This window comes from Engystomops pustulosus, chromosome 4 (assembly GCF_040894005.1).
Source record: "Engystomops pustulosus chromosome 4, aEngPut4.maternal, whole genome shotgun sequence".
Lineage (NCBI taxonomy): Eukaryota > Metazoa > Chordata > Amphibia > Anura > Leptodactylidae > Engystomops > Engystomops pustulosus.
In genome coordinates this window covers 80413612-80432139 of record NC_092414.1, presented here as the reverse complement: position 1 = coordinate 80432139, position 18528 = coordinate 80413612, and the positions used below count along the sequence as shown (strand labels likewise).

At 41.8% G+C, this 18528-nt stretch overlaps 1 protein-coding gene across 2 annotated transcripts in view; it reads left to right on the top strand.

The window, feature by feature from the left end:
* MON2 (MON2 homolog, regulator of endosome-to-Golgi trafficking) overlaps window positions 1-18123 on the top strand; it is a 75893-nt gene extending 57770 nt beyond the window's left edge. For both annotated transcript variants that reach the window (XM_072146488.1, XM_072146487.1), the window contains 3 exons: window positions 3040-3247; window positions 6299-6381; window positions 17447-18123. In XM_072146488.1, the coding sequence (XP_072002589.1) occupies window positions 3040-3247; window positions 6299-6381; window positions 17447-17610 (455 nt within the window). In that variant the 3' untranslated portion in view covers window positions 17611-18123. The remainder of the gene's footprint in view (window positions 1-3039; window positions 3248-6298; window positions 6382-17446) is intronic.
* Window positions 18124-18528: the final 405 nt, after the last annotated feature.

Genomic DNA, 18528 nt, shown 5'->3' with positions numbered 1-18528 from the left:
CAGCATCAGCCATGGGGAGAGACTTATTAAGAATACTCGCAGAACAGGCATGAAAATGTCCCCATCCCCACCAGCAAAAATCTCCACCAGGTCAGACATGGTCTAAACAGGAGGGACCTAGAGGAGATTGTGCCTGGATCTACTAAGAACAGCAGCGTGCTGAATGAATCCCATCCCCCTGTTGAATCTTGCTCTAGCATCTGGATGGAAATTGAAAACTTTTTTCTCGATTCTAGATCCGTAACATCTTTAAGATTTCTATATGTTGGTTTCCGTTATAGTAAAATTAGAAGTGGCCAACTTTAAAAAGGTTTAGATTTCATATGGTCAATGCACGACATCTCCTTTAAATGTAGTAAAATTTAGTAAAAACTCCAATCATTCCAGTACTAGTGAGGTCTGGATAGTCATGAGGATGAAAAACAGTGCATATAATCATGTGTGCTATAAAAAGAAAAGTTCTATAAAGTGAAATAAAGCACCACAAAAGTTTGTCTCTTTACCACGCAAAAATTCTGATAATTTTTTTTCTTAGTTTGACATATTTCTAACCTCTTGGGTGGGAAACAGTCTAAAAACTGTCATCATACACTCTATTGTTCTGAAAAATCTACATGAAACAAATGACTAAAAAAGGAAATATTTAATGGTGACTTATACAGTATGAACTGTGGTAATATTCTGTTTTGCAGAACTACTCTCCTTGAGATGTTGTCTCCTTTTGTGTCCTCTTTTTTTTTTTTTTTAGGTTCTTTAAACATGGGGGAATTTTATGGACAGATATTTCCAATCTATAATTTTTGAAATGAAACACTCCAACTTGAGTATGACGACAATGAGTGATAATTACATAGGATATTTATAATCTCCTACACATTGTATTTATAGGTCCTTTTCACCACACTAACTCCTACTCCATTTATTTTTTTTGAGATTCAGAACCAAATATGCTAAAAAGGCACTCTACTGTTCGTTTGGTGGTCCACAACAGGAGTAGGTCTTCATTAAAACCTTAGTTACAGTGTAAAAAGATTTGGTGAGGGAGATTGCTAAAAAGTGTCTGAGGACAACCCTGTTCTAGTTGGTCAAGGCAATTAATCAAAGCTCAGCTTTCTAACAGCAGTTTATAAAATGAAAGTTGAGCTCTGATTGGTTGGCATTATACACTTGATAAATTAGGTGCAGTACCCAGTGGGTGTGTAAATACCTACAAAAGCAGTAGAAATACAGTTTATTTCCAACCTTTGGTCATACATCAAGTTTCCTTAAACATTCCTTCTTGTAAACTGTGTCAAAGAATTTTCAGAATCAGCTGTAACTTCCCAGAGTTCCACAAACTAGTTAGCTACCTGCTTTGTCCAGAAAAGGCTGCGGGTTACAAACCCCTATAGAGCTTATAATCCCCTATTCCTGTTTTCTCCTTGTATCAGTTTGCTATGGCCTGCCCAGGGCTGTGGTCACCAGTAGAGTGTCTGACTGTCAGCGACCCAACATGAGAAGACAGTTGCCTTTTGCCTGGTGTTCAGTGACTACTTAATTGTGTCTGGTTGTTAAAGGGGTTGACCAGGTATAAAAGAAAATTTGACATTTGGCTGGTGGTGAGGGACGCTTAAACACCAATAAACAGTTTACAAAGGTTGGCAATACCGCCCTGACCTCTACCGCGCCTTCTACTGCCTGAACTCCTGCTGAAGTAGGTGCATACCAGTAGTTGGAAAGACACCTCCGGCCCCTCTATACGAACAGAACCCAGCAGTGCTGGTAGCGCCAGAGGAGTCAAGTAAAAGTTGTTGTTTTTTTTTCTTCAAAGACCCTCCCCCTGCCATATATCAATTTTGAAACCTCATAGAAACTCTTCTTAGCCATTTACAATTGCCAATCATTGCTGGCCTTTTCTTCTGCTTCCCATTGAATACAGCCGAGACAGAGACAAATTTTTCAGCTAGGCAGACGTGAATGAATGTGTTATCCATGTAATCGAAGGTCAGGTCCAGTTTGACAGTCTTACAACACAAGCCTCTGACCTGGATTGTAGTGGCTGCCTTACAGGGTATATGGCAAGACAACATTTATATACCCTTACAACGTATACGGCAAGGCACTATACAAACAAGGTTAAATGTTTAATCTTTGTTGTTCAAGGGTTATTGATAATGAATTCTCTAATTCTTCCATTAAAATAAATGTAATCTACTTAAAAATATTTTCTACCCTAAAGCCATTACTAGCTATCTGCTGTATAGATTGATGTTCTATTGGTTGGAGTCTGACAACCCCCTACAATAAGCACTTGGTCCAGCTGCTAAACCACTACCAGTATGTTATGAAGCTGATGAACATCTTCCAGATAATGTTTATACCCCTACATGGTGACATCCTCCAGTGGGATGTAAATTGTATAAAGTCACGGAGGTGGAGAGTTCAGTACTAAAGTCAAGCTCTCCCTGCCTCGGCTGTGACTGACATTTATCAGACCGCTCTGGATATAGGACCCCTTGCTTACAGTGAGGGGGGAGTTCTGAGGTGGGGAGAGCTTCACTTAAGTACTAAATTCTACAGCTCCATGACATACATCCAGTTTGCATCTCACTTGAAGTTGATTTTGTGGGTGATGTCAATGTGCTGGGTCATGAAACATGATCTGGATGGTATTTAGCTACAAACTGGCAGCAGTTTACGAGGTCGATTTCTGCTGACAGGTTTCCTTAAAGAAATTAAAAAAAATATTTCTGTACACTTATGATATTTGAATACATAAAACCTCTTGATATGGGAAAATAAATGAGGTATTATCTTGATGCCTAGTAGCAAACATGTTTAGAAATGTAGATCAGGAACAAGTTTGATTTCCAGCCACATTCTGTCTGTCTGCCAAGGGCTGGGTCGTCTGAATTCTTTTCACAGTGTGATGGCTCCATTGCAATTCCTTTCTAGTACTCTCAGCCCCTAGTGCAAATGTAATTGATTTCTCATATAATTGTAGATCGTGAGTTGGTTTTCTTTCTGATTGCCACTAAATCCTTGGTGTCTGTTTTGCAGAAGCTGAAATAGACATTAGGATGCGAGAAGAGTTTTCCAAAGTGTGCTTTGAGACGTTGCTTCAATTCTCATTTAGCAATAAAGTAACAACACCACAGGAAGGCTATATTTCCAGAATGGCACTTTCTGTGCTATTGAAGAGATCCCAAGATGTCCTCCATCGCTACATAGATGATGAACGGCTGAGCGGGAAATGTCCTCTGCCAAGGTATGGATGGGTTTTATATGAATTCCTGCTATGGGTACTCAAGATGCATCCGGGAAATAAATTATGCAGTGGAAATTTTCATCTGAATGTATTCCCATGCGCGTACATTGAGAGATAATACATAGCAGTCCACAAAACCGCTTACAAGCCTTCATATCGCAAAGTCAACACATTGTTACAGGATAACAATGAAGAATGTAGAAAGCACATATTGCTAAATTAATATTACAACTAATCAGTTAGATGTTTTCTCATGTTGGTGATCTGCCTACTGTTCTGTCGCCATAACTAAGTTGAAGATCATCGTGCTACTTCCAGATGTAATCTATTTATGAGAATTCACTCCCTGGAATATACACAGAATACACACAAAAATATACACAGACTAACAACACACTTAAATCAGCAATTTTAAACCTTTCTGTACTGTACTGCTACAGAGCAGAAATTATTAGGAAAGCTGGTTTTCTTCAGATGCCGCTGTGCTTCTCATTACACAATTACCAACCAAGGTTAGTTAGTTACTGCACCTTATTTCTAGCTAAATCATCTTTCTGTATAACGAGGCTTCTCTGCGTTTGCACAATTCCATATTTAGGGCTCATTCACATGGACGTACTCGGGGCCGTGACCTGGTCACATGATTTGCAACCAGATCATGGCCCCTTAGCCTTCAGTGGCTCCGGGCACGGTGAGCACACAGAGTCGAGCAGCCGTGGCGCTAAGTATAGGACTTGTCCAATCGTGATCACTCGTCTGCCTATGGAGGGAAGAGGGCAAAAGAGCGCTGACTCCTCCTCTTTGCTCTCCTGGGATCCAGTCTGGATGAGCACACAGCCATGGGAATGAAGCCTAGAAGTAAGAATCTCTTGTGTGTGACTCCAGCAGTATCCCATTTCCATGTGCATAGGATGCATAAGTCTGTCACATTAAATTGAACCCAGGTACTTATTGAGCTGTACTTGCCCTGGTCCAGAGCTCTCAGGGGCAGCAGGGTTGTTGTGTGAAGCTGGCATAGTACACTTCTGGTTCACTGCATATGTGTTGTGTGGGTACAGCACATGGACCGTGAAGGCGGGGTGAACTATGCCACCATCACTGAATCTATGTGCAGGAGCATGGTGCATCTCACATTGTTATATTTTGTACATGATTAATTGGGGAATATTTATTATTAGGCAGGATTTTGAGAAGTTTCCACCAGTCGGATTTATAGTCCGGTGTATGTGCAGTGTTAAATGTCTTGTTAAAAGCTGTGTGTGCCCTATGTGAATAGACTGCAAGAGTCGCACGTATGTTTAACATCTGCTCAGTTTCTGCCTTTCTGCAATGTTTTTGCACAGATACCTCAAACATAGAATTGAGCAAAAACTTCGAAAGTGAGCAAAAACGTTAAAATTGTGGACATTTTGAGATAAATCTCCCCCCTGTAGAAGCAATGAACCCACATACACCACCTCCTATGTGGTGTAGTTTTGCAATTAAATTTGCGTTCTTTTGACAATTCTCAGTTGATAAATGTGGTGTAGCACACTCTGCGGTGTATTTTTTCCACCATTGCGTGACTTTAAAGTTGCGTTTTTTTCTTGCTGAAAAACCAGCAAAAACGATGTTTGCGCACAAAATTGCGACAGTTATACGCCAAGAAGCTACATAGGACTAATGCTAAATTTCCCCCATTATCTTTAATGACATTTTAATTGAAGTCAATTTAGGTAAAGGCTTTAAAGGGGTCTACCGCATTATCCCAAGTAGTAAAACAGCATTATGCTATTTTCTATGAAATCATGATCAGATTACTGGGAGACAGGAAAGGTATGCGTGGAAAGCTTAAAAAGTGGCCTACACAAGGGTTTTTTTTTTTTTTTTTTTTTTTTTTTTGCTGTCACCCCCTTTAAAGAGAGAGAAGGCTTTTCACCACCTCCATAAACACCAGCTTTTTACATCATTTAAAAGGTGCCCATCCAAAGATTTTGACGCAACTGGAATTATCTCTTTGGCCCCCGTTGTTCCTAAATAATCTGTGTTAGTGGAGAGCTAAAGATTAACATTGATCATTTAGGATTGGAGTGGGCTAGAGAAAACGGATTCAATGCACCATCATCAGTGGAACAATGGCTAATAAAGGATTCAAAAAGTAGGTGTAGCTAAAGATGAAGAATGGTCCTCCTTAAGCATTGGATGGGTCAGTGGAGACGGCCTCACTTATTGACCACAGAACTCCTATAACAGAACATTTTAAAGATCATCTACCATCAAAATCATTTTAGAAAAAAGGAGGCCATGGATAACAAATATACATTGAGAAGATTACCGTAGTCATGGTGTCTGGATATATGAGTAGGTGTCGATGGATTCTGATGGTAGATTTTCTTTAAAGTCTGTAAAACTCCAAGCATAAAATGTCATAACAGAATACTCGGTGACTGAGCATGTAATTCTTAACGATTGTTGTCAATACTATGGAAATGATCAATCGGTCCCAATATTGGCTCTCATCATTAGGAAATAAATACACAGGGATTTTATTCTTTACTTAACAAAGGTGAATTTTTATTAGAGACATCCATTAGGAAAGTCATGCTCTTCCCCTTGAGGCTCTGCACTAGGTGTAACAATTCATCATTTTAACCCGGTATGTTTCTTTAATTAAATATAGTCAATTAAAAAAAAAAAACATAAAAAATATGTGGTGGTACCAGTAGTGTACAGGGGACTATAAATAGAAATACATTGCCCTAGTTTTTGATGTATACGCTTACACTAATGGAGAAAAGGTATGCACATATTTGTCTTACTTGTAGCCTCTTGGTATGATTTATTTTTCCGGATCCAGGAATACACACACCACACTTCTGTTCTGAGAAATCTTTTGATTTTAAGGCAAACCTTGAATGCAAAAATTAAGAAATTGTATATGGGGGAAAAGAGTTTGCATAGCCATAAATATTGAAATGTTTGTTAAATGCTTTGAAATTCCTTCAAATATTGTGCAGAATTGTATAATATAGTTCACATTAAGTAATGGAGGTTTATATTTGACTTTTTCAGGCAACGTGTAACGGAAATCATATTTGTATTAAAAGCTGTCAGCACTCTTATTGACTCGCTTAAGAAAACTCATCCGGAGAATGGTAAGTAATGCAGGAGATATGGTTTATTAATGGGAACCTATCAGCAGAAATGGGCCCAATAAACTACTACCATGATATGTTGTCAAACACTATCCATATCATGTTCCTTTCATAGACCAGCATGGTGGCTTCATCTGGAAAATCCACTTTGAAGTAAGAAGTAAACTGGTCTTATAAAGTCATAGGGGCGGAGAGTTCTGCACTGGCCAGGGGCATCAATCATTATGGGCACACGAAGTCAGGGAGAGCTTGATTTCTGATCCAAACACCCCGCCTCAATGGCTTTATACAACTATTTTACATCTCACTTCAAAGTTGCTGTTTTTGTGGATGATGCCAACACACTGGTCCATGAAGAAAAAATATCTGGAAGGTATTAAGCTGTTTGCCAACATACTGGTATTGGTTTACTAGGTCAGTATTTACAGACAACTTCCCTTTAACCCCTTCCCGACATGTGACGTAATAGAACGTCACATGACGGGTCCCGGTACATGGAGAGGGCTCGCGGGCCGAGCCCTCTCCATAGCCGGTAAGTCTTTGCTGCATATTGCAGCAAAGGCTTACCGGTAACACCCAGCACCGATCGCGGGTGTTTTACTGCTGATCACCGCCGGCAAAGGTGCCGGCGGCGCTCCCCGTGACGTCACGAAGACCCGAAGCTACTTCGGGTTAACCCATTCATTACCATGTGCTGTCGGCACATGGTAATGTATGAGTAGTAAAATCCCCATATACTGCCATACTGTAGTATGGCAGTGTATGATAGGATCGATCAGACAACCTAGGGTTAAAGTACCCTAGGGAGTCTGAAAAATAGTAAAAATAAAAATAAAAAAAAAGTTAAAATAAAAAAATTATAATAAAAAAACCTAAAAATTCAAATCACCCCCCTTTCCCTAGAATTGATATAAATATAAATAAACAGTAAAAATCATAAACACATTAGGTATCGCCGCGTCCGAAAATGCCCGATCTATCAAAATATGATAACGGTTTTTCACTGCGTTTAACCCCGTAACGGAAAATCGCGCCCAAAGTCGAAAATGGCACTTTTTTGCCATTTAAAATTTTTTTTTAAATTCTATAAAAAGTGATCAAAAGGTCGTACAGTCCTAAAAATTATAATATTGTAAACGTCATCAAAATCCGCAAAAAACGACACCACCCACAGCTCCATACACCAAAGTATGAAAAAGTTATTAGCCCCAGAAGATGGCAAAATTCCCCAAAAAAATTTTGTACAGGAGGTTTTAATTTATTTAAATGTATGAAAACATTATAAAACCTATACAAATTTGGTATCCCCTTAATCGTACCAACCCAAAGAATAAAGTAGACATGTCATTTGGGGTGCACAGTGAAATCCGTAAAATCCAAGCCCACAAGAATACGGAACAAATGCGTTTTTTTTACCAATTTCACTGCATTTGGAATTTTTTTCCCGGTACATGGCATGAAATATTAAATACCACCATTTTGAAGTGTAATTTGTTACGCAGAAAATAAGCCATCACACAGCTCTGTACATGGAAAAATAAAAAAGTTACAGATTTTTGAATGTGGGGAGTGAAAAATGAAAACGCAAAATCGAAAAAGGGCCGCGGCGGGAAGGGGATGGGAAATCTACCATCAAAATCAATCATGATAAATCTGGGACACTTGCTCATAGATCCAGGCATTGTGACTTTAAAAACTTTTAGAAATATATATATACATATATATATATATATCAGCCAGGAAGGCTCTGGGGGATGTTACCAGAACCCCTCTGTATTCTGGCTTCATGAGCTGTTGCATTGCCTCACCCTCCCTGCTGTTCCTTTAGCACTTCCCTCTGCCTCCTCCTGGTGTTACCAGAGCCCCACCATGCTGTAGCTTGCAAGGCTTTTACACTGTGCTGAAGCACTTCCCTCTGTGTGATAGTACAGCAGGCAATGTATAAGAGGGAGCAGCTTACCAGTGTCTGGATCTATAAGTAAGTGTTGCTGGTTTATCATGCTTGATTTTGATGGTAGATTTCCTTTAAGTAAGACACTGCGAGAGGTTCAATCATTTTACAAAGATATATAAGGAATGTAGTCATCTTGCTTACCCCCTCCGAGCTTTTACCAGTGTTTGGTAGGGCACTTAGAAACAGTTCTGTACATATCTATGTATCAAACTTGTACCGACTAGACAGTCTTATTCTGTCCCAGATTTGTATACCATATATACTCGAATATCCTCCACTCAGCTTACACTTTGGTATATTAAAAAAAAAAACCTGGGCAGCTCCTCTTCTTTCTTTATGTGCGCTGGCTCTAGGTCATACTGTGCTGGGCATACTGGGGGCTGGCGGGTTATATATTACACAGGGCTGGCTGGCAGGCTATAAAGTAATTGGGGCTGGTTGGCTATATACCACTGGGGGCCGGCTGGCAACATACCACTGAGGGGCTGGCTGGCTATATACCACTGAGGAGCTGGCTGGCTATATACCACTGAGGGGCTGGCTGGCTATATACCACTGAGGGGCTGGCTGGCTATATACCACTGAGGGGCTGGCTGGCTATATACCACTGAGGGGCTGGCTGGCTATATACCACTGAGGGCGGGCTGGCTGGCTATATACCACTGAGGGCGGGCTGGCTGGCTATATACTACAGGGGGCGGGCTGGCTGGCTATATACTACAGGGGGCGGGCTGGCTGGCTACAGGCCCGGCGTCAGCACCTGGCTGACCCGGGCAAGTGGCAGTGCCCCAGAGCTCCAAAGGGGCCCACCACGACGATGTGGCGCCGTAATACAGGGCCCAGGTTCGCCGCTGATTGCAGGCCGCATAGGAAGTGGGCCCGGGGACAAAGTATAATTCGGCATCCCACTCCCGGCCCATCCCTTTACCTCCCCTGACTGCTGCTGAAGGACCTTAGCTGCCCTGCCCTACCCACCTCACATGTGGCCACCCTGCGCTCCCCGGACCGCCCGCCCTGCACTCCCCGGCCTGCTTCACCTGCGGCCCGGCTTGCTCGCCTTCTGTCGGACCCAGCCGAGTGCCTCACATCCGGCCCTACCGCCGTCTCCTATGCGGTCCACTTCACCTGCCACCACGTCCCGACCAAGTGACATCCAGCTGAGGGGAGTATATACTGGATGTGTGTGTATATATGATATATATCTGTGTGTATGTGTATATATGCTGTATATCTGTGCGTATGTGTTGTGTATATACTGGATGTGTGTGTATATATGCTGTATATCTGTTCCTATGTGTTGTATATACTGGGTGTGTGTGTATATATGCTGTATAGCTGTGCGTATGTGTTTTGGTATTTTAAATTTCTGTTTTCTAATGTCGCTACATAAGTTCACTGTTAAGGGGCCCACAGAGGCTCTATCGCCCAGGGGCCCACTGAAACCTGGATCCGGACCTGGCTGGCAATATACCACTGGGGGCGGTCTGGCAATATACCACTGGGGGCGGTCTGGCAATATACCACTGGGGGCGGTCTGGCAATATACCACTGGGGGCGGTCTGGCAATATACCACTGGGGGCGGTCTGGCAATATACCACTGGGGGCGGTCTGGCAATATACCACTGGGGGCGGTCTGGCAATATACCACTGGGGGCGGTCTGGCAATATACCACTGGGGGCGGTCTGGCAATATACCACTGGGGGCGGTCTGGCAATATACCACTGGGGGCGGTCTGGCAATATACCACTGGGGGCGGTCTGGCAATATACCACTGGGGGCGGTCTGGCAATAAACCACTGGGGGCGGTCTGGCAATAAACCACTGGGGGCGGTCTGGCAATAAACCACTGGGGGCGGTCTGGCAATATACCACTGGGGGCGGTCTGGCAATATACCACTGGGGGCGGTCTGGCAATATTCCACTGGGGGCGGTCTGGCAATATTCCACTGGGGGCGGTCTGGCAATATTCCACTGGGGGCGGTCTGGCAATATTCCACTGGGGGCGGGCTGTCTATATTCCACTGGGGGCGGGCTGTCTATATTCCACTGGGGGCGGGCTATATACTCAGAAGCTGTGACCAATGCATTTCCCACCCTAGGCTTATACTCTAGTCAATAGGTTTTCCCAGTTTTGGTGGTAAAATTAGGTGCCTCAGCTTATACTTGAGTATATACAGTAAGTGTCTGGTGCTGGGTGATGAATCAGTATAAGACGGTCTAGTCGTACTCTGCACCTCCTATTTACACTAGAAATACACTGCCAGGTCAGCAGTATTTTTTTGCACACTGACCTTTTTGGGGCCTTTTCACAGGCCACGCCTCTTTTGTCGAGCTAGTCTTAGCTCTATCTAAAACCCTTTATAAGTGTGGTGCAGACACTTTTTTTAGTGCAAAATAATACTGTTGCAGACAGTTTAATAAATCTCCCCCATTGCGTTTACGTTCAGCTAATATTCCATTGCATTTACACCATGTTTGCATGAACTCAATGTTACCCCAAAGGCAATGTGAATGGAAATGCAACGTAAAAGCAATGTGGTAGAAGAGAAGTTATCCCGGCACTGCTTCACAGACTTGAGAGGCATAAGTTGTAGAAATCTTCTTTTATTGAATGTAAGGCATGGATTAAAACATTGAACACATATCCAAAGAGACCAACATCCAGACCTACGCGTTTCGGCAGTCACGCCTTATTCATAGTAAAAGCAATGGGAACACAATTGCGATGTGAATGTAAGCTCGATGGAAACATAAGCGTGAAATTACCACTAAACAGACGGAAGCGTAACACAATGTAAAAGTATTTGCGTTGCTTTTGCACAAACATGGCATTCACATTGCATTTGTGTTTACATTGCATTAAAGGGGTATTTCCATGAAGTTTCTTAAATGTACTCAGGATAACAAAATAACACATTCTCTAATTCACTGTTATGTGGTGTACACAATTTCAGTTGCCCCTAGACATGACCCTGTAACTTCGGACTTGGGGTCGGGAAAGCCATCTTGGTTTTCTGTGTGAGGGCCATGGAGCTGAGCTTCTCTCTCTCTGCTCCCTGCACTCTAGCCCTGCCCCCTGCAGTCCAGGAAGGAGCTATCACTGATACACAGACACTGCCAACTACAAGCTACAGGCAGATAAGTTCTCTATCTGAAGAGGCACAGCAGGAAGGCACCGGAGATCTAGTGTGTTGTGGAATTGCAGAGATGTAGGAGAGCTGACTGAGTCATTGTGTGCCATAGGCATCTCATGGATCTCATCATCTCTGATCTGTCTCATCTCTTTCTGTGTGTCAGATAATAGTACAATGTTCATAAGTTAAAGGAAAGTGTATATAAACCTGTACCCTGATAATCTAACCACACTCTCAGCTCACAGAACTAGAGGGTTCATAATGTGTCTGCTTAGAGAGTTCCAGCCCACACCCTGGAATTTTACACTGTGCATCACTGAGTTATAGGAGCTAAAACAGGAATAACACTGAGTAACATTTTGAAGTAAAGGGTTAAAAATAATCTTTGTGTTAACATTACTAGGGGATTTAAACTTGAGAATTTTCCTCCATGGGAAAACCTTTTTTTTTCTTCGTGACAATCTCTGAACACTTTGTCTTGATGAGCATAGATCACAATGGGGGTCATTTATCTTTTTTTTTTTTCCTTGCCATGGGTGTTTTTGTGTCTATTTAGCGTTTTCTTGGAATGTTATGTCTCAATTCACCGTGCGTTGTTGCGCCTATTTGTCATTACATTGTGCCTCTTTACAGATGTTTGCTTCTGATTTGTTATACTATTGCGTCTATATGGGCACAAATAATTATGCAATAACATGCCAGTCCTGATCATGCAAAGAGCCAAAACGATAAAAGACCAATGAGGTGCAAAAAAATGGACTTCCAACAGGCGCTAAAAGAGCGCAGAGATGGGGGAAATATGATAAGTGACCCCCAATGTGTACTCCATAGCAGCTTATCTGACATTGTCTGCTGCTGATTGGACAGTATGAAAATTATCATAAAACACGCCCCCAACCTCCAGCTCCTCCTCTCTGACAGTACACAGTATTATAAAAGTCAGATACTGGGACTGATATCCTTCAATCTGTGCATTTTGGGGTTTGTTTTCATAATCACATGTGTGAGGTAGTGAAAGACAATCAATTAATAATTTCATATGGATGTTACAGAAATGAATATATTGGATAAAGTGTTATGTATACTGTACTGTATCTATAGCAGGAGCCATAGAAATAAGAGGCTGTACAGTGATTCTTGTGGAATTTGGCAGCCCTCCCAGTAAAGCGCTGTGTAAATAGTGTTTGTCTGGGCTTACCCTCACCAAAGAAATGTTATGAGGTAGAGGGATTTATACTCTGAGGCTGGAAAACTCTTTTAAATTACATTGACTCCTGGTTATGTTTAATTTAGACAACGTATAGCTTTGGGATACGATGATAAATCTTTTCAATCACTCCACCAGGCATATGAATTCATATAAATACTCAATTTTCCCTGTAAAAATTGTATCTTTTTGCGGATCTGTTTATTAAAATAAAAACCATTAAAACTGAATGAAATGGTTGGAAATGGAGATTGAAAGAATTTGATGAAGCAATATTGAGGCTGTGTGACCTTCAAGGTTAGTGACTCAGACGTCCTCAGGCTACAGATTCATCACACCCGTCTTCCTGTGACGGGGTCACCATAGTGCATGACTTGAAATCTTGCTATTTTTCTTACCCCCCACTCATGTATTGGCATGCACTGTCACAGCAGCTTTGGGCTTTCACTCTATCTAGTCTATTCTATCCAGTGCAGATAAATACTGTTTGTATCAGAAAAACAATATATTTTAATAGGATATAACAAATGAACTGTTCCCAATTTCCTAACTGGACCAATGTATTTTATTGAATTTTGGGAAAGCTCTGTGCTGCTGTAATAAACACATTACTTCCATGTACACAGGAACTGTCCAGACAGGACTAATCAACCTGAGCTGGATGACTCCTACACAGCAGCTGGGGGATGGTGCAGCAATTGATTACTTCTGCCTGTCAGGGACAACACAGTGATTAGTCTCATCAGGACAAGACTTGAGTAGTGCCCTAGAGGAGAGTGCTGGGAAGCCACAGGAGCGACAGAGCCTCATTATCATAATTTTAGCAAAACCAGTCAGTCCAGGGGTTAAACAATATATGTTTCTGCATCAGTGTAGCTACAGCATTCTCAAGGTATGTTTGGTTCGCAAAGCTGTCCGACGTATTCATGAGGGGGCGGGGTTGGGGCGTGACTAGCGGCGGTGACTGCCGCCTAGCGCGCGGCAGTCAATGCCGACCTATGGAGCGAGCGGGCCGGTCCGGGGTGGAGGCAGCGCCTCGGACCGCCCACCCATCATGAATACGTCTGACAGCTTTGCGAGCTGTCCGATGATTACACTGTACCCCGCCGCAGTGTTTGATAGCGTTACCGGAGGTTTCCGGTAACGCTATCACTCTAACACTGCGGCGTTTGATCAAGCACTAGGAGCTGCTTACTTTAGTAAGCAGCTCATAGTGCCGATAAATGGGGTGACAGGTCCTCTTTAAGGAGGCACAAGGTACACGCACCATCTATAAAAAAATGGACAGAATGATCCTTTAGTGTGAATATCTGTTAAAGGAGTTGTCCATACATATGCAAATCTCATCTGTTTGCATATGACTTTTGTAGATAAATGAACAGAGAAGAGTCCCTTTTTTGCCTGAGATGAGTCACTTTTATAAGTTTGAGGGCAAGTGTCACTTTAGTATTCTATAGTAATATCATCTTTCCTGGACTGCAGGAAGAGTGAAAAGCCACAGATGGGGTTGGATTATAAATTGCAGCTCCTTCTTGTAAGAGTCCAGTGCCAGTGCCTCTGTCTGTTGTGCTCTCTGCCAACTGTCCCCCCCCCCCCTGCAGTAAAATAGAAGCTATTCATGCCAGATGAATCTGCCGACCATAGTCAGGAGTTTATGGTCGGATCTAGGCACAGCCAAAATGCCAACACCAGGACTGATAAAGACAGGTTGGACTTATATCATTTTAAGAATCTTGTCTTCGTGGGAATACCCTTTTAAGATCTTGAATATGTAAGATATAGTTGGTCTGGTTATCCTTATTTACTTGGACATGTAATTTTTGGAAATTAGTGTAGCACGATAACTCCAAGATACAAAATTGATGCAATACTTCGAGATGGCAGTATAAAAAGTGTTTCACAATGTGTAGTTAACCATTTCTAATGCTCAAACATTGCTAGTATGTACTGTCAGCCAGGGTTACAAGTGATTACTTATTGGAGATATTCCCTATCATACATTCTTGGAAAAACTTGTATTGTGAAGGGTCGTAGACGTTGGAGGAAACCTGTCAACAGAGGGGTATTTTTCACTGGTGACAGATTCCTATAAACACTATACAGTGTATAGTGTTTTTATCAAATGTGTGGCTTACTTTGTTAGTGAAATATACAATATCAAACTTCACCTGGCTCCCTACTACCACCCAAAGTGAAGTCCCGGAGGTTGCACATTTCAAATTCGAATGCACAGCATTTCTAATTATACATACTCTTAGAATAAGATTATTTCCAGATTGGGGAACAAAAACAAATCGTAAGATGTAATTACTATGTAATTATCTGATCTTTTGTCTCTCTAGTACCTATTTTATAGCAGTTTTTTACCATAATCTTGGTGCTGCTTAAAAAAAATAAGTGACATAGTAGTGTAGCAGTGTCTTTCCATTTCTTGGGCACAGGAATTCAGAACCTACAGTACTGTATAGACCATCATAAACTATGGTTACTTTCACACTGCCGCAATATTGTGGCTGGACATAGGCCCCTTTCACACTGACCGTGTGGGGACGTAAGTGTCAAAGTGGACCCTGGGCAGTAAAGAGACTTTGGACTCTATAAACTATAACATAACTAAATGCATTACATGGGGACAGTACAAAAACAACTACATAGATATGTTACCAGAAACACACTTGCTAGAAAGATGCATCACCAAAACCAATCTTCCTACAAAGACAGCAGGAAAGCAAGCTTACTAAATAGATACAGGACCTGAACCAAGATTAGTAAATAGTTATATCACAGTACCAAATAGGATTTAGTCAGCCACCAATAGTGTAAGTTCTCCTACTTAAAAAAGATGAGAGGAATGTAATTGCCAACAAAGGATATATAACAGTGATGGCGAACCTTTTGGAGACCGAGTGCCCAAGCTACAACCAAAACCCACTTATATGACGCAAAGTGCCAACATGACAATTTAAGCAGTAACTTATTGGAACCTGCTGTATCACAGGTTTTAATTGTATTGGCGTCCTGAGTTCACCAATACAACTGAAAGATGGAGAAATTTGGATTGTAGCTTCCCACCAGGGTCCCCTGAAGAGGAAGGATCAGGTAACCCAGAGCAGGAGCTCCAACAATAATCCATCTCTATCCACACCTTCTTGCTCCTCCTGTAGTCCTGGCAGCCAAGGATGTTGCTTTAAAATAGCACAGAGCTTGGCACGTCCTGGGCTGTATTGGATCAAGGAAAGCCTTGAGTCCTATCTGGCAAACTCTAAATTGGGGTGAAGGCCTGGGTGCCCACAGAAAGAGCTCAGAGTGCCACCTCTGGCACCCGTGCCATAGGTTCGCCACCACTGATATATAACAAAGTAATGAGATGAACTTTTTGTTATTGACCGAATACTTATTTTCCACCATAATTTGAAAATAAATTCTTTAAAAATCAGACAATGTGATTTTCTGGATTTGTTTTCTCATTTTGTCTCCTAGTTGAGGTCCTACCTTTCATGTCCATTACAGGCCATTCTCCTTTTTTAAGTGGGAGAACTGGCACAATTGGTGGCTGACTAAACACTTTTTTTCACCACTGTCATTGTCACCTTCTCTATAGACAGCATGTAGGAGCTCTGATTCCTTTTTAAAACTATTCTTACAAAATATTGAAGCAAATCTTCAGTACTGGCATCACAAAGTATAGTAGCTTATAGGAGGCTGGTGTTTGCCAGTAATAACCCTGCTAATTGGCTGTTTCCAGCCAGTATCAAGTCTCTCTATCTATCAAATGGAACCTCCCCATGTAGTGGATATTAATGCCGCTGGCTCGATCCTGTTCCAAAACCTATACAGCAGCACCTGGGGGAGACTACTTGGGGTCATTATTAGTTATCATTTGGAATTTACTAATGATACACAGGGGAAATTACTAGTCTAGAGGGACCAGCAGAAGGCACTTGGGTTTGGGGACCACTGAGATATCCGCCATTCACACTGTGCTCTAAGCAGGAGAGCTGCTCCGTCTCCAGGTGCTGGTGGTGTGAACAGGGGCTATATTACAGTGATTAGTGAAGGGCCCCGAGCTGTCCTGCCTCCGGTGCTGTTAGCGTTTCATAGGTTATCTATCACTGGAATAATTGTATGTATTATAGGTTACAAATACTTGCTGGTAAATTCTCTGTTTTCATGATTTTGTAAAAGGACTTTTCTGTTCATTGGATTCCCTGAGCCTTTCAGCACACAAGTAATGACTATATATAGATGCATTAGGGTTTTATTTTTAGGAGCAGTGAGAGTTCTGTTTACTGGCAGTGTAAGAAAAAGGAGAAAATCTCCTGCAGATTAGTGTCGGGTAGCCAGGGTAACCTCCATTTCTGGCCCCTATCATGATTATAATTCCAGCAGTAAATCATTGCAGCCTTTTTGCTGCCACTAAATGTTTGAAAATCTTCAGTGTCTCGTGTAAACTACCTGCTGCATGCAAATAAGAAAATGTTATGTCTTTTCAATGCTACTGTGTCTTTTTTATATTCCACTTGTGTTTCTATTGTCGGAATTTTTATAATTTGAGCATTGTTTATTTATGAAATAAATATAGTGGAAAATGTATCATATGCTGGGGTACATTAGGACACATTCTTAGGGAGCATTATACAGTTTATGAGAGGAAAGTAGCATGTTCCCACTATCACAGTGAGAAATCACTGAAAGTTGGGCGGTGGTATGTGATCTTACTGTATTCATTCGCTCCTGTATGATATATAACGCCTATTCTTTGTTACAGTTGATGATAACACCTGGGCGCAGGTGATTTCGCTGTACCCCACATTGGTGGAATGCATCACGTGTTCCTCCTCTGAAGTGTGTTCAGCTCTGAAGGAAGCTCTGGTTCCATTTAAGGACTTCATGCAACCACCAGCCGCTAAAGTACAGAATGGAGAGTCGTGACTGCTTGGAGTGATTGTTCTGGAAGACATGACACAGAGCGTTCTGCAGATGAATGTTTCCTCCTAAGTGAAATTATTATTTTTTTCTGAAGGACACATTTGATGAACTAAACTGAGCGTCCGCCTCGCCTGTGGCCTCCTTTTATCTACTAATGAGCTCAGCCATTCATGAAAACAAACTTGCACCTCAATAAATGTCCCTGTGTGAGTAGCATTGTGGGCCCTCTGAATATCAATTACGTGCAGTAAATGATCATTTGTCTCACAGACTGAATGGATGAGGATTGATCTGATTGTGGTAAATTGTAAAACACAATAACAAAAATTAAATTAAAAAAATAACCCCATTCGGTCGATATTTTAGACTGGTGGATGAAACCCTTGGGAGGTACAACCTGTACTTAATTTTATGCAAAACGATACTATAACATTCCATAATTTTTTTGTTAGACTTTGTAAACCGAGAGAACTGTCATATTTGTGTGTAAAATAAATGGTACAGTTCTGTAATAAATTGTCCCATTATTTAACAACCTACTGGTCCAGGCCGTGTTCAGCACATAACTGTATGTCCATTATATCATCTCTATCTGTGCATACATTATTATCAGCCAAGTCACTTCTAGATGACTGTAACCCCTTTGCTGTTTTAGTAAATGCTATTATTCCCAATTCGGTACCATCTTCCCTTGTGCCATTCCTATGTTATTCCTTCTAAAATGTTCTCACCCACATTCCCCTACTTATGGGGGGAGGGGGGGGGATCAGTGATGTTCTGATGTATCCCACTGAATTTCGGACCGCAATAGTCCACTCAAGTTCCCTTCCAGGGACAGGAAACCACTGAAGCGGATTAGGAGGAGCTTATTTTTAGGCTCAGGTTTCCTGTCCCTGGGGGTGGGTCCTTCTCTCTGGTTGG